The sequence below is a fragment of the Leptinotarsa decemlineata genome, unplaced genomic scaffold (genome assembly GCF_025532065.1).
Source record: "Leptinotarsa decemlineata unplaced genomic scaffold, Ldec_3_MD MMD2_tig00078422_RagTag_RagTag, whole genome shotgun sequence".
Taxonomy (NCBI): Eukaryota; Metazoa; Arthropoda; class Insecta; order Coleoptera; family Chrysomelidae; genus Leptinotarsa; species Leptinotarsa decemlineata.
The window spans coordinates 9,247,648-9,264,280 of record NW_027412747.1 but is presented as its reverse complement, the minus strand read 5'-3'; the positions used below and the strand labels follow the sequence as shown (position 1 = coordinate 9,264,280).

At 33.2% G+C, this 16,633-nt stretch overlaps 1 protein-coding gene across 2 annotated transcripts; it reads right to left on the bottom strand.

Annotated features, from left to right (window-relative positions):
* Nucleotides 1-5,183: 5,183 nt before the first annotated feature.
* On the bottom strand, nucleotides 5,184-15,335 carry LOC111509655 ((Lyso)-N-acylphosphatidylethanolamine lipase). 2 transcript variants are annotated; one of them, XM_023165432.2, is made up of 7 exons: nucleotides 15,052-15,335; nucleotides 14,736-14,815; nucleotides 14,473-14,679; nucleotides 13,434-13,754; nucleotides 13,261-13,375; nucleotides 10,410-10,596; nucleotides 5,184-5,804 (listed from the first exon to the last, which is right to left on the bottom strand). In XM_023165432.2, the coding sequence occupies exons 1-7, from the start codon at nucleotides 15,111-15,113 to the stop codon at nucleotides 5,658-5,660; spliced, it is 1,119 nt and encodes a 372-aa protein (XP_023021200.1). In that variant the 5' UTR covers nucleotides 15,114-15,335; the 3' UTR covers nucleotides 5,184-5,657. The 2 variants fall into 2 exon arrangements, with proteins under 2 accessions (XP_023021200.1, XP_023021199.1); XM_023165431.2 differs by having other exon boundaries at nucleotides 14,473-14,682; nucleotides 15,052-15,334.
* Nucleotides 15,336-16,633: the final 1,298 nt, after the last annotated feature.

The window sequence follows — 16,633 nt, the reverse complement described above, 5'->3', positions numbered from 1 at the left end:
AGTTGACAGTTGGAGGCATAAAGTCAGAGGTAATCTCTAGAATGCTGTGACTTTCAGTATCAACCAACAATCTATTGCACTCTGCATTAAATTGATTTGTGCAATTGGCAATGTGCATAAGTCTATATGCAGTCCATCTAGCCTCTCTCTCCAGAAAAATGTGGAGAGGAAGTAGATCTTGAAGGGATCTCCATGGCCGCTGACGGTGTGGTACTGATGGCACCACAGTGATAGCCAGACAAGCCTGTCTCTGTAAGCTAGAGAGCTTCGCTTGGGCCGTTTTCTATAAAGCCTTTGGCCACCAAGCAACTGCACCATAAGTGATCATTGGTCTGACTGATCTGACAATCATCACATAAATCCAATGGATTTGTTTGGGACCTAAACCCCAAATTTTACCACAAATCCTTCGACATGTCCATAGAGACAGTCTGGATTTGTGAAAAACTTTTTCCAAGTGAGCGTCCCAGGTGAGTCTTTTATCAAGGACAATGCCAAGATATTTCACCTCCGTTCCAAACGGAATAATCTCACCATTGAGGGAAATTGACGTTAGATCGTCCAATTTTCTCTTCTTGGTGAAGGGAATTAACACAGTTTTGCTGGGGTTGACAGACATCTGCTCCCTCAGGCGTCGTGAGCAATGTCCAACGTGCTTTGGAGGATATTACATGCTATCCTTTCCAACGTGGACCTTGCCAGGTAATTTAAGACTGGCCTCAACGAATTGTTGTCGCAAATTTCGGATATGTGGTTGGTTACCTCGTTCACAAGCAGATATTGCGATGACAAACATGTTTGTTGTTCGCTTCAACCCAGTTCGAGGAATTATGCTCTGAAGGAATTTGATTTTCAATTATCGGAAATCATTGACTTTATGTTGATGATAGACACTACCTTGCACTGACGAGTGGCCAAACAGCCCAAAACCGGTCTGCAAGTGTCTTCCAAAAATTGAAAATCGATTGCGGCAGTTGTATCGCCAACAGTATATACAAGAATAACTTCAGTGAATAATCCAGCACTGACACCTGTCGGATATAATCCAACGCCCTTCGTGGTATCAGCTAAGGGAGTAGTTGTTTTCTGATAGGTGTGAGTCCATTAACCTACAGTGTAGGTAAATTGAGACTGGCCTGAATTTATTGTACTTTTAGAGATAATTTGAGTTTTATGAACTTCAGTGGATTGATGGTGGCTGCTGAGACTTCCAGATATAACCTTCGTCCTCGTAGTCAACGCCCATAAGTACATACCACTGATGCTGTCTGCCGCAATAACAGACGAAACGGTTGGTACTTCAGGTTTCATTATCACTTTTTGGTATGTCCTTGAGCTCTCTCAACCATTCGGTTTGTATCTCCTCAATCGTTGCAAAACGCCATTCTTTCATGAGTATTTTCAAACTTGGGAGCAGAAAAAAGTCGTAAGGGGCCATATCTGGCGAATACAATGGCCAAGGCAGGGTTACGGTGTTGTTTTTGGTCAAAAAATTACGAACAATCAATGGCATGACAAGTGAACACTTGCATTATCGTGATACAAATGCTATGACTTGTCTTTCCACAATACCGGACGTTTTCTTCGTATTGTTTCTCGCAAGCGGAGCATAACTTCAAGATAATATACTCTTTATTGACCGTATGACCATGTGGTAAGAACTGATGCAATACGCCACGGTAGTCGAAGAAAACATTGAGCAAAAACTTGACATTCGATCGAACTTGGCGTGCTTTTTTAGTATTGGCTCTCCTGGGTGTTCATTGGGACTATTGGACTTTGGTTTCGATATCATAACCATTAACCCATGATCCGTCACCAGTTATGACCGTTTTGAGCAAATCTGGATCGCCGTCATTCAACAATTCCTGAGCGATGCTCATGCGACGATTTTTATGGTCATAACAATTTTCTTCACTTTGTAGTTGATGTGCTGGGGCGTCCAGGACGAGCGTAGTTATTCACGTCTTCTCGACCTCCTGTTACAGTCCGGATTGGGAGAATCTTAGAGAAACGCGACGTGAAACCAATATTTAGGCCAACAAAAACTATCAGACAAAGTCTAAAGTCAGCTAAGGACTCCAGAGAAGCTATAGCAACACCTGGGGTATATCAAATTCCTTGTAGCTGTGGGTCGGTCTACATTGGAACCACGAAAAGAAGTATAGGTACCTGTCACTCTGAACACAAGAGAAATTGTCGCCTCGGAGAAATCGACAAATCAGCTGTAGCCGAACATGTTCTTAAAAAAAACATTCACATTATCTCATTTGAAGATACAATAATACTCGATAAAACTCAAAATTACCATCCAAGAGTATATAGAGAGGCAATAGAAATTCAAAAACAGGGATAATTTCAATGGAAAGGAAGAGACAATGAACATTAATAAAACCTGGCTACCTGTCCTTATAATTGTATCTACGCAAACAAGGTCATGTATTTCAACTAATAGAAACCAAGCCACGCCCACCAATAATAATATAAAACCGGAGTCAAATACCAGCATAATAGTTTCTGCGTTGGGAATAACGGGAACAACTCGAGCACTCGACGGTTACTTTATGACCTTTGATAATGTCTAGCGCGGTAGTAGTAGTAGAAACATCAGGCATAAAAACCTGCAGACCACGACCAATAAAATAGGTTTCGGTTATTTGCATGTTAAAATGAATTGAAGACAAACAATTACCACCACCAATATTGCACTAGAAACGCTACTAATTCAATAACAATGACTCACAGAATATCCGCATTTGAAAAATCGCCAACTTATTCTGGGATAAAAATATATGACGAACTCTCCGATCTAATGAAGGCCCGTAATACTGAAAGATTTTTTATTCGCTAAAGCTTATTATACAAGAGTATTTTTACCGAGTTCTTGTGAATATTTCTGTGAAAATGATTTTATTCTTCAATTATTCTTTATAGTACATATGCATATTATGTAGATATATTTATATGCAAATACCTATACATATTTATTATTTTTCTTATTTTTTTAAATTTTCATACAGTTCCAATTGGATACTTACTTTTTTGATTATATGCACTTTGGATAATTGCTTATATTAAATATAAAGTGACAATTTCGATACCATATAGTTGACCTACAAACTAATACATTTCTTTTTACCTATCTAATCTGTCAAAAATTACATCGGAGTAAGGAATCAGATTGATGACATCTATTCATATTTTGAAGACTTTTTCTGGAGTAATAAGTCCTTTTTTCAATTTATTTGGATTATTAGTCATGTTTTTAACCACAGACAGAATTATAATAGTTATCACCCAATTAAATACTAACTGGATACTAACAATCGAAACGTTGTGACGTAACTTGGTTTGGAATCTTTTAATTTTTATTATTTCATTTTTGTTAATAATATTTTCTAATTTTCAGCTTTTATTAATATTTCAATTTTTTATTTTCTGGTTGTAGCTTATATTGTATGTTATTTCGGTTAATCGTTCATTTTTTTCAGGGATTTCAAATCAATTTATATTATATTAGACAATGGAAGTCCGAACTGATGAAATAGAATTATAATAAATCGAACTCAGAACCGAATTCTACAAACAGTAATTTTATGCAAATTTCACCTTACATATTTGCTACTGGATGATGAGAGTACCAGTTTTTTATCAATATTGCCGTCACTGAAAAGTTTTTGCTTTGTCAGTACCTGAAGATTTGATGAGCCAAATTTCTCGCCAAAGCTTCCCTGAAATGTTTGTTCATGTGATTCTCTTTGAAACAGCGTCGTAGCACCTTCTTCAAAAACTGATTTTTCAAACTAGATGAAAAATTCGAAATTTAGTCTGAAGATTCTTTAAAACAATTCTATGTTATATAATACACTCTAGAGATATTATAACAGTGTAAAGAACAAGCACGCAATCACATGCTATCACTGAGATTTTCACAAAATAGTTTACAAAACCGAATCATGTGTTCCACTATAAAATAACTTCTTCCGGTGTGTTCAATATGCACAAAAAAATTGAAACTCTTGTTAAGTATTTTGTGGAAATTTTGCAGTGAAGTGCTATTAAATGGGTTTATCTAATCTAACATCCTTGAAGAAGATTGGCTGTGATTATTGAAAGACCTAATAATCATCAACTAAGGTCAGTCAATAAATGTTTGTGATATGTAACAATTTTATTTTCTGAAATGGACGATCAATTGGGGTTAAAACAATTACCCTCTTCGTGGAAAGATATGTGTCAACCTCGTATCAGTATTTGTTATGTGGAGAACTAATCAGATTTAGCACTCTAGCAAACTCACGATTCATCGCATTGGTTATTTTGTATTGGTTTCAGTTTGTTCACCCTTAATTAGCTGCTCTCAGATAAGCAGAAGTGCTTCTTCTACAAGATCTACGTCAAAACTTGAATTAGTCTCGTTGTGTGACTCTGAAATCCTAAAGATATATCTTGAGTTATTTTTGGATGTGAGGATCGATATGAGAGGAAAATTTGTTTTATGAACTTAATCAACTATCAAAAATTCACAGGACACAGGTGCTTCAAATCAAAACTGTTCACTTTTTTTTTAATATATATCCAGAATATAATAACCAAAAACTTTGTTCTGGTTGCAGGATATGGTGTAATGCTGCCTCAAAAACTGCTACTTTCAGCGAGATACGAGGTATTCACACAAGATAGACTGTCATGTATACATAAGCGCCTCTTAACACATGTGAAAACCTCTGTCTGAAACGAAAAGTTCAGAAGCTGTGATGAAAACAAAAAGTGTGATAAGTAAACTGAAATTTGAGTATTCCGAGCTGAAAAAGAAAGTGAGTCACCTAGAAAAGTAACTGAACCTATTCTACAAAATTCCTCTACTCTCCCTAACTAACATGAAAAATAGTCTTTTAAAGATCCATTGAAAGGTCAGTAGTGAAGCCACGCTCTGCAATAAACCTCCTGGAAGTAATTATGAGCCAATCTCAAGGATATAAATATAAGTTCAGCGTGAGAAAAAACAATAATTGTAGTCTTTAAGATACTAACCCCACTTGTAGGCGAAACGTTGGGAAATGCATTTAAAATAAACGACAGTCAATAACCTCAAGAATCAATCCCAAATACGAAGTAACCTGACCGCAAAAACTTCTTTCAGTTAATTAACATAGCATTAATTGAAGGTAAATAAACATAAAAACAGGAACATGATTTTTTAATATTATCACAGCCTCATCAGCAGTGATTGTGTATCAAAAATATATTCAACATTTCACATAAAACAACATTTTTTACATTTTGGGTAGATGAACAACATATATGTATAAAAATCATAACAAACACAAAAAAATCAATACTATTAGTATAACCAACAACTTTTTAACTGAAAGTATTTCACATGCCAGCAAAGGTAAGTTCATTACAATAGCAAGCAAATAAAAAAGGTGTTCAAACAAAACAAAATTTTAGCAGCATATATGAAATAGAAGATCATTACATAACTGATCTCTCCGAACATTATTACAAACTATTTTTGATTTCTGTATGTAAAGTGGTGAATTTCAGTGTAGAAATAACAGAAATAAATAATGGAGAAAAAGGTACACTGTGCATTTTATCCAATACATGATGGAAGAACAAGATTGTTTTCATAATCCTCAATAACTTTTTCATTATTTGTGTTCCAGGTCTTCAGAGGGCATTAGAGCCAGATACTTCGATTGCTGCAGAGAGTCGGTGTATTCGCATGCTGTGAGAACTATTTGGTTGAAGGTTCTTGGTTTGTCAGCATAAACGTGATGACCTGCACCGCTAACAACCTAAAAAAGGATTTGATTCAATTCCATTTTATTTCACAGGTGATTCTGAATACGTTATCAATGAACGAAAGTTCAATGAGCAAGTTGAAATTGTCTGTCCTTTAGAACCTTCAAACAACACAAAAATCAATTGTCTTTGTATGAACATTGAGTTTTGTGGAAGAACGAACAAAGACAAAGAACAAAATATTCGGACTATATTCAAAAATAGTCTGATGAAATTTTCAACTCAAGGTATAAAATTCAACCAATAAACAGGCTGTTTCTTTTATCATGTGATAACATTGCTATATTCCAAACCGCAACATATATTGAGATGATAAAAATGGGAAGAACAGTACAATGGTCAAAGAAAATTTACAAGGACTTTCGTCCTTCTCGAGGTATATGAGGTAAACTGAAAATGCTGCTTTTGTTTTTTTACAAATAGAATTATTTCAGAAAATCCACCATCATAATTTTTTTTCTAATAAGGATCTGTCTCTTTTATTACAAATATTGATAAAGCAATGGAATCAAAATTCAGACATATTTTTATAGGGTTTTATTTAAAATAACTAACATCATCATTGACAATAAAAGAAACAGAAAACAATTTATTTTATAATTAATTTTTAGGTGGAAATATAACCAATACAGAAAATGAATTCTGAATGAACAAACTACATTAGATGCTAGAATTGACAATCTCTTTGTTGAATGCACATAAGTTGTATGTCTATACAATTTTTGTGGCATGATGGGTGTAATGATATAACATGCATGTATTATTTTATAAATCAAACTCTTTGGATAAAAAATGTAGATACATTGCACCATTGAAATGCTCTTCATAAAAGACAGGACCTAGTATGTTTGCTCCCAAAATTCCCAATCAAACATTTATTCCGAATTACCTTATACCTGCGGCTTCGTTCGCATTTATGCCATTAAATAAGTGTCAGTAAAATAGAAATTTATCAATATGAGAACTATATTTTAATGTTTGGCTGGGATTATCAATTTTTAAAAATTATTACATAAGATGAAGTTTCGAAAACTTAAAAATATGCTTTATTGAATTGCAACAACAAATTTCAAATTATATTTCACCGTAACAAAAATAAATAATTTTGGTTGGAACTTCATTACTGGAATCCTAGATGACATTAAAGTAGCTATAGTAAAACCAATAATGATTGAGAGTAAAGCGCATTGTCATATCTAAATTTTACGTTACAAGTTTATAGCAGAATCAAAATATAGTAAGCAGTAGAGTTGTAGGTTGTTGCAAATTATAGATAATACACAATACTAGTACGATTAAAAGGTATTATTTATGACAAAAATCAGTAATGAGCTTGAAATGACTGATACTTATACATTTCCTGATTACTGATCAGTTAAAATTCATTATTTTCTGTATAGTGTTAGATATTTATTACAACTAGTGGAAACGCTGTCTTTGTCACTTTACCGTAATTTCCATCTCATCGTTGCAGTCCTCACTAATGTACTTGCAGCCATGAGCGTATCATTGGTTTGTGAATTATACAGCGTGAATTGTACGTTTAACAGTTAAGTTAGTCAGCAATCGACGTGTTGTGATAACAATTGGTGAAAATAATAGTGCTAATAAGTGTTTAAGCGTTACATAATTATATTTCTACACCGTTCTCAAACTACTCAAAAAATGGGAGACATGGTCGGGCCTTCCACGTCGAAAAAGGTAAAACGGTCGGAGTCTCGGTCAGTAAGAGATAAACAAATTGTACTTCGAGTATTTCACTGTCTTGAAAGAGATCATCAGCCACCAAAAGATGACTTTGTGCATATGTGCTGTAATTCTACGTGTGTACCTCCGAATAACCAACCGGGCATTTCTACATCATTAATTTCCACAATTACAAAAGATAAATTAGTTGATATGTGCTCTGATTATACCGGTGTACCAAAATTATCGATTTACAAAATACTAAGAGAAGAAGAAATTCATGGGGACGTACAAACGCCAAAAACTAGTAGCGGACGAAAAAAAATCACAGTTGATGAAGAAGCCAAAACCAGTATACGCAGAACTATTCACAGTTTCTTTTTCAGAAATGAGCTGCCCACACTACAAACAGTTCTGGAGGTACTTAGCGATCATGAATTGGTCCCAAAAATGGGTAAAGAAACTTTTAGGAAACTTGTACACGAAATGAAATTTACGTACGGAAAAGTTGACACGAAAAGCATTCTCATTGAACGTCAAGAAATAATAGCATGGAGAAGAAACTATCTAAGAAAAATTAACGAATTTCGGAAGCTCAAAAAAAAATTGTACTTCATGGACGAGACATGGGTTAACCAAGGACATACGGTCAAAACAGTATGGCAGGATGGTAATATAACAAGTGCACGACAAGCCTTTATTGAAGGTTTGTCAGTTGGGTTAAAACAGCCATCTGGAAAAGGTAGTCGTCTGATAGTTACGCATATAGGAAGCGACAGTGGATTTTTACCAAATGGTGAATTAATATTTAAATTTAAGAAAACAGGCGACTATCATGAAGAGATGAATGCGGAGGTGTATGAAAAATGGTTTGAAGGCATCATTCAACTTGTGGAACCTGGGTCTGTCATAACAAAGATAGTTTAAAGGCAGAACTACTTCAGCTAACAAAATTACACACAGACAAATATAAAAAATTCGCAGTGGATGAAATGGCGTTAAGTCGTGGAATTACAGTTTTAAGGTTACCACCATACCACTGCGATTTTTTTGACAAACAATTTTTTTATCTCAAATAGAATAATATTATTTTTTTTAATAAAAAGTATCCAATGATACTTCTAATACCTCCAATAACATGTGTACAAAATTTCATGATGACCGGTTGAGTAGTTTTTGCGTGAAACCGTGACAAACAAACTTACATTCGCATTTATAATATTAGTAGGGAAGTAGGGATAGTAGGGAAGGGATGTTCAATTGTATTATTCCACCTATAATAGATGTTTCTGTAAATCCAACTAATATTGGTCGATTTTGATTTGTCCGTCCATATCGGTTTTTTACAAATATTTCCAACTTCCCTATTTATGTCTTGAGCACTTCGCAAATCGTACTCTCCTACTGTAATCCCTTTCATTAAGGTGATTTGTATTCGTCCTTAAATATTTCTGGTATATTTTACAGAAATCCCTAGTTCGTAGGCAATTTCTTGTAAAAAAAAAATCTTGATTTGAAATATTTTTGTAAATAACCAATCCTGAACTGAAAAAAAAGTTTTTTTCGCTTTGTTGATCCATATGATGTAATATTTGCTTACCCAAAACATCTATTTGGTTCCCCACACTCCCAGTAACGACAGATTCTCTAGTTTTATTTCTGTCAAATGCACAAAAGTCTTTCTAATCATCTAACCATTTGAATGTTTGGAATATGACAATTCGGGTATTCATTATGGCATCATTATGACGTCATCGATAGAAAATTGGCAAACAACTCCATGTAGGGAGAAACAAACGACGAAGTTTGCTCGGTTTTTAAATAAAACTTCAAAAATTGAAATTTTTCACTGATCTTCGTACTTTTTCAATTTTTTTTTTAAATGCCATATTTTACGTCATTTATTTCGAAATTTTGAACTTTGTCATCGAAGTGTACCTCTTTTTTTTTTAAATGTCAAAGATACTATTTTTGTGTGCCAGTGTAGAAGTGAAAAGGTCAAAGCTGGCCTATATCAGAGTGAGTTAACAACTACTTACTCACTTTTTCACTGACATAGAAAAATGGACAGCTTAATATCTTCGATATTTTCTTGTAGTAAAAAAGGTACTTTTCGAAATCAAAGTTCAAAAAATATCACTTTGTATTGAGATTTTCGAGATATGAGATGAAAAAAAAAAAGTTTGTGCATTAGTGAAAAATTTCACATTTGTGACATTTACCTAAGAAGGAAAATGTCACAAAACCAGACATCACTACGTCAAGTAGTGATTCAAATCCACGTACGGGCCCCGCTCTCAGAACATTATGAGGATGTTTCTCCGTTGATACATATAAAGCTGCAAATTTGAACATCTGCTTATTTTACTTCTCATTTTCGCTTTTGAAAATATTGATAGAAATAACTCATAATTTTCCACAATACTTTTTAGATTTTCTAAATGATTTTATAACCTGAAGGACGTAACTAGAGCAATTAATTGCAAATAAGTTAAAGAAACAACCATTACAAAAACATTCACTTTGTCTTCCAATTTTTTTTCTCTTCATAGTCTATGGATTAAAAAAAAGAGAATAAAGAAAACAAAAAATGGAAGAAAACTTTACAGTTGGCCAATAGCACAAAAATAGAGGTTTCGTGGAGATTGGCTTATTGTAAGCCACTGGCTTGTGGTAAAAACATGAAAAAATATTCAATATCTCAATATTTATTCTTGAGTTTCAAAGAATTACTCCCTTGAAACTCGGTAGATTGCTTTTCGGATTTTCAAAGAAGTTTCGCTTGACGTAAATTCTGCATAAATTTGAATAGTCTTCGGTATCAATATCCCTAACTGAGACAAAAAAAAAATTGGTGCCTCCGTTAGGGATATTCCAAAACCCAAAAACAAATAAAAAAAGACACTGCTTACCTGTAATTTGAAATAAGAGTTTATCCTTTTATCGGCAATCACTTCTCCTGCAGAATGATCCACCCATGAGCGGGATCCATATATTAAAGTAATTGGAATATCTTCACTTAGTTGATCAATACGTCTGACGATGGGGTTTTTAGCCCATCCAAATCCATTCATCATTGTATGGAAGGCACTTTCACCGCTGAATTTAAAATAATAATTCTTTTACTACATTGATTACCTAATAAATTGAAAGTTCAGTTCGAAGGTATCAAGAAAAAAATATTTCAGAGTTCACAATTTAATTTATAATGAAACAAACTATAACATAATATATTCTTTTTGAATGATGCAACTAATTTTCCTTTATTTTCAGTATTTTAATATTAAAATTCACAAAAAGGATTTGAAGCTTTATATCTTCTATTAATTATCTGCGAGCGCTTTCGACAGCTGGTCGTACTGTCATCTTCTAAGCACTCCTCAAACTGAACTTGTCATCCTGTCGTCTGCCTCTTTATACGGTCCGAACGTCTCAACTCAGGTACTTTAGTTAAATTTGCCTGTATTTGTACGGCATCAGGTACTATTCTTTGTGTTAGATCTTCTCTAGGAATGTGTATGGTTTTGTTTAATATATTGAATGTGAGGTCTTGTTGTGTATTGATTTGTACTTGTTCCTCGATAAGTGATTTATGACTGTTGAATTTATGGATGTTCAAGTTTTCCCAAATGTCCATGCAGTTTCCCTTATTGACTTGTTTTATGAGGTTTATGTTCTCTGGTGGGGGGAAATTATGTTTGTTTTGTATGGCGTGTGTTGCGAGGTTTGATTTATATACTATTGGATTTATGTATGCCTTTTTGTACTCATTGTATGAGCACAAATGTATGAGCACGATCATTAGTTTCGTATTTTTGCATTTATGACAATGTATCTCTGTAGTTGTTCCTAAAATAATTTTTTGCTGCGAACAGGTTTATTTTGGGCAAAAAACCCAAGAGACATTTTTTGTTTAGAATGAAACAGGCTATCGGAAATAGATTTTTAAATGGTAAACAAATAATTAGACAAAAAGTTACATTGGAAATAAATTTTAGGGATTGCGTTTTCCACCCCTTATAACCATGGGGTAAACCAAATAAATTTCTGGCTAAGTGTCTTTTTGGTAGTACAAAACGTCAGGTCAATTTCAATATTGTAACTTTTTTAGTGCTTGTGAAAAAAATGGTTATACAAATTTGATGTACCCCCTTTGAGGGGCTGTATTTTAACAAGGGATGCTCCAATGAAATTTCTTTATATGAAAGATCCTATCTTTTTTTCGATGAGGAATCACCTCCTTAAATGTTTTACACTTTTTTAGTTACACCCTGTATATATATATATATATATATATATATATATATATGGCTGTTCGAGGTCTGTTCGAAAAAATTAGGCAATTCTCAATTGAAAAAAAAATTATCCTTTAATCATCAATTTCTACTTTCTTCCATCCAAAGTAGTCATACAATACACTTGTGCCAGCGTTTTTCCAATCCTTTTGACCAAATCGGCCCCTAAATTTTAACATTCACCTTATTTTTTTAACAAACCTCGTATATATAACTAAATGGAGGGGGATGATATCAATTGATGAAAGAAAAGCATTGGACAATCACTCATAGAAAAAAGTGGGCAAAACGCAGACACGTGTTTCTGGCTAATTAGTCTTCGGTAGATAAGTATCAACTTCCAAGGGCATAAAATGATAAGCTCCTTATTATTTATCTTATACATAAAAAAATAATTCGAGCAAATATTAAAAAAATTGAATTTTCTGACAGTGAAACAGTCTATTTTCGAACTCATTTATAATATTTTGGAATATTTCTGGGTAATGCTAGTTCAAGTTTTGGTAATTCTGTCTCTAAGTTCCCGTATTATCTCAGGTTGCGTAACATAAACTTTCGATTTGGTAAAGCCCCAATGGAAAAACTGTTATAATATTGGGTGGTCAAAAATTTTCACTGTTTAGAACTGCTATGGCCGACACTGATGAAATCCAAAAGTCAAAATAACTATCATTTGGTTGGCACTTGTAATTTAAAGAAACTTGTTGGACTGAGAAGAAACCAAAAAAAATCTGAAAAACTAATTTGGATTTATATCAAAAAGGTCCTGATTACCCAGAATATTTGATTGAAATTTTGAACTGAAAGAAACTTCTTGACGTGAAAACAAACTCAAAAAAAACTCAGAACTCACTTTTGATTTATATATCAAATGTAATAACTGGTTAATATATGAAATAACTCAATGGATATCCACGATTTACTGAAAAATGCTTAAAGGGTGGTGGAAAACCAGATTTTATGGTTGCAATGCATTTCAGATGATGCAGAACATCTTAGCAAAAGTAAATCTATTTCAAGTATTTAAATAACTTTTATAAAAAAATATCTGGTTGAAATACTGTTTGAATCAAGTTTTATTCAGTGCTTATACATAGAAACTGACAATAAAAAAGGTTAAACTTTTCATAAGTTGTTAAAGAAATGATAATTAAATGGAAAATCTCCCTTTCTATGGTTATTATCTCACAAAAAACAGAACTTTATATCAAACCCAAACTTAATAACAGCTCATTTCAGCCCGTTCAGTCAAATAATTCTACGCTGGTTTGGCTGAAAGCATTATTTTCCAATGAATAATCAAAATATAAAAAATACACTTTTACCAGGATGCCTCATTTGTCTCTTGCAACTCATTCATGAACTAGATTTTTTTTCTCAATTTTTGTGTTCAGGAAGAGAAAACCAAGGGTATTTCAATAATTTCCACATCAAGAGTCAATAATCAACACTACAAGCAATTCCTTACCTGGGATGCTGAGAATTGCACTGATATATGTACTGAGGAATCAGATAAGGATCTTCCAGTACATCTAAATATTTCTTGGATATGTCAGGTCTTACAGTATTGATGAACCAGGGGCCTGAAAATGAAGTTGAGAAAATTATATTTTCACATACTTGCAAATCGTCTTTACTTACCGAATGGTCCAGCCATCCGAATGCCTGCTAGAGGGTTGAAAGGTCTCATAATATATGAAAGTGACCTGATCAAAAAAGGGACATCCTTGAATTCCAAAGGTTTTTCTGGAAAACCCCAAGGGTCTGCCAAAATAAGATGTTTAACTCTGTGGGGATAAGATATTGAGTATGAAGCTGCCAAAAATCCTCCCAAACTGTGTCCAACGACGATGAATTCCTTCAATTTCATCTCCTTGCGCCATTCTTCAATAGATTTCACCATCTGGTGTTCAGCTTTGACACTATCAGTGCTGAAATCTGGCCTTGAAGATCGACCATAGCCTTAGAAAATCAACAACTATTTTGAACATACATAACTTTTTTACTTCCAAATAAAATACATCTCGTTAATCGCAGTCAATTTTCTTTCTTTTTTTTTGGAGTACCCAACGAAAGTACCCCAGTACAGATTTTCAAATTTACCTCAAGTACCAATACTAAGATTACAAATACAATTGCCGCCACTGAAGTTTAAAAAAAAGTTTTTGAAAACATTACATGATGGAGAAAAGTATGCAATATATATTATCAGTGAAGTAAGTGTAAAATGAAATCAGATAAAGGGTAATAACAATTTTGTAACAGAAATAACTTAAATTTTAGGAGAATTTTTTACATCTGAACTGAGACTGTTGAATATTTTGACTCTCAGTATATCTGTTGGTCTTGATAATCAAGAGGAGGAGAGACTTCTTAATGAAACTTAAAATACAGTTTGCTGTAAGATTTTCACTATAAAAGGTTTTACAAATACCGTGATGCTTTTCACTATACAATGGCTTCCTCAAGCAGAAATGCATCATTTTAATATTTGATAAAGATACAATTGTGAGAAATATAAAAAAATTTTGTGGTAACTGGTGAAATCCATAGCTTATAATTATGAAACGAAAGTGCCTGTTATTTTATAAGTTTTCATTGCCAATACTGAGATACCGAACTATTTAGCGCCATTGTGGATAACATCATAATTACCAGATATTATGTCTCACAAACTCACCTAACAAATCTAATGCATATACAGGTCTCGTTTTGGAAAACGAATCCAAATTCAAACACCACATCGCTACACCTGCTCCGAGACCATGAAGAAGAACTAAGGGTGTTTTGAGAGACTCCGTATTCATGGAAATGGTCCATATTTTATCAGCTGGACCAACAACTGGTCCGATATCCACAAACCAGCCTCGATATGGAACTTTGCACACTGCTAATTATAAAATAATCATTATATTTGAATAATTGACAATATTACACACTCACTTTGTAATATCCTTTTTTCAATACTTCTAAGCATACTTTCGGAGAACTTATTCCATGACAACCACTGGGTGCTTAGCCAACTACATCATAATAAATAATACTTATTATTTTGTTTTCGATAAAAAAAGGTAAGGCTATATAATTGAAGGGTTAATGAGTGAACTATTTATAATTACTAGAGTAGGACAATGATTACACAATGACGTATAAGAAACATATTCGGGAATTTTAAAACAAGACTTTTGCAGTTCATATTTTAGATATAAAAAATATAAAAAATCGTTTTACTGCTAAAATTGTACTACAAAAAATGTACCTTGGTTTGATTTTATCCTCATATTTCATCAAATCATCTGGAGTTTTAATTTCTTCTAGCATTTTTTTGTTTCGATAGAGAGATGAGATACATTAAAAATTTTCTGTGAATAGACAACGTTAGCGATAGAAGATAAACATTTTATCATTAAATTATTACTCATCTAATATAATGATGAAATTATTACTATCAAATGTAGATTACGTGTTTTTGTTTCTATAACCTTGATTATTCCTAACGAGATAATTTATAATTTGATTTGTTTAATGATGGTGACTTATACGACATGAGTCACGAAACATTAACTATGCTCTGAGAAACTGTGAAACAGGAAGACATCTCAGTAATAAAACTCTGAGGAAGACAGTAATAGCACAGTATATACGTATACTGTGGTAATAGCATGTGGTACTAGCAAAAAGACAATAGAGAGGCCTTTTCCATCCTTAACATTGAAGGCAGCATAACTTTGTTTTTTTGTGAAGGTGATTGACAATGTTTCATTATGAATTTCACTAGTTCGGACTTCCATTGTCTAATATGTATAATGATTTGAAATCCCTGAAACAACTGAAAAAGAAGAATTAAAAATAAATAGCTGAAAATAACAATTATATTAAGCAAAAATAACCTGAAATGAAATAATAGTGAAAAAAAATACAAGTAAAATTAACACGATTGAACGAAAAATAAAGAAATACAAATAAATATAAATAAAAAAGTTAAGAGATTCCAATCCACGTTAGTTCACGACGTTTCGATTGTTAGTATCTACAATCGTCTTCGGGTGATGACTGGACTGATTCCTCCGAGAGATGACTATTTATGGGTCATTCGAGTACTTCTCTACTAGCGTAGAGATACGCAACATATGGAAACCCATCATCCAGCGAAAAATGGCCAACTCCCGCCAAACGGTCATCTCCCACTGAATTAGTGAAGCGGAAAAAATGGAAAGTGGGGATAAGTGAAAGTACTCGAATTACCCATAAATAGTCATCTCTCGGAGGAATCAATTCAGTCATCACCTGAAGACGATTGTAGATACTAACAATCGAAACGTCGTGAACTAACGTGGCTTGGAATCGCTTAACTTTTTTATTTATATTTATTTGTATTTCTTTGTTTTTTGTTCAATCGTTTTAATTTTACTTGTATTTTATTTCACTATTATTTCATTTCAGGTTATTTTTGCTTAATATAATTGTTATTTTCAGCGATTTATTTTTAATTCTTCTTTTTCAGTTGTTTCGGGGATTTCAAATCATTTTACATATTAAACAATGGAAGTCCGAACTAGTGAAACAACTTTGTTTGTTTACGGGAAGTAAGTTGAACCATAAAACAGTGGCGGTTGGTTTAGTTGATTATCAGAGAGATAGTATATATTCATAAAATAAATCATTTCAAGTAAAAATGTATTGTGTTCAAATAGTTCCTACACGAAATCTGATTTAATATTAATGATTATGGAAATGAGGCCAGTTTTTCTTCCACCTACTAGATTTTTATTTATGTATGGCTTTATAATAAGCGCGTGGTTCACTGGGTTAAAATTAAATTATTGCAAATGAACTGATTC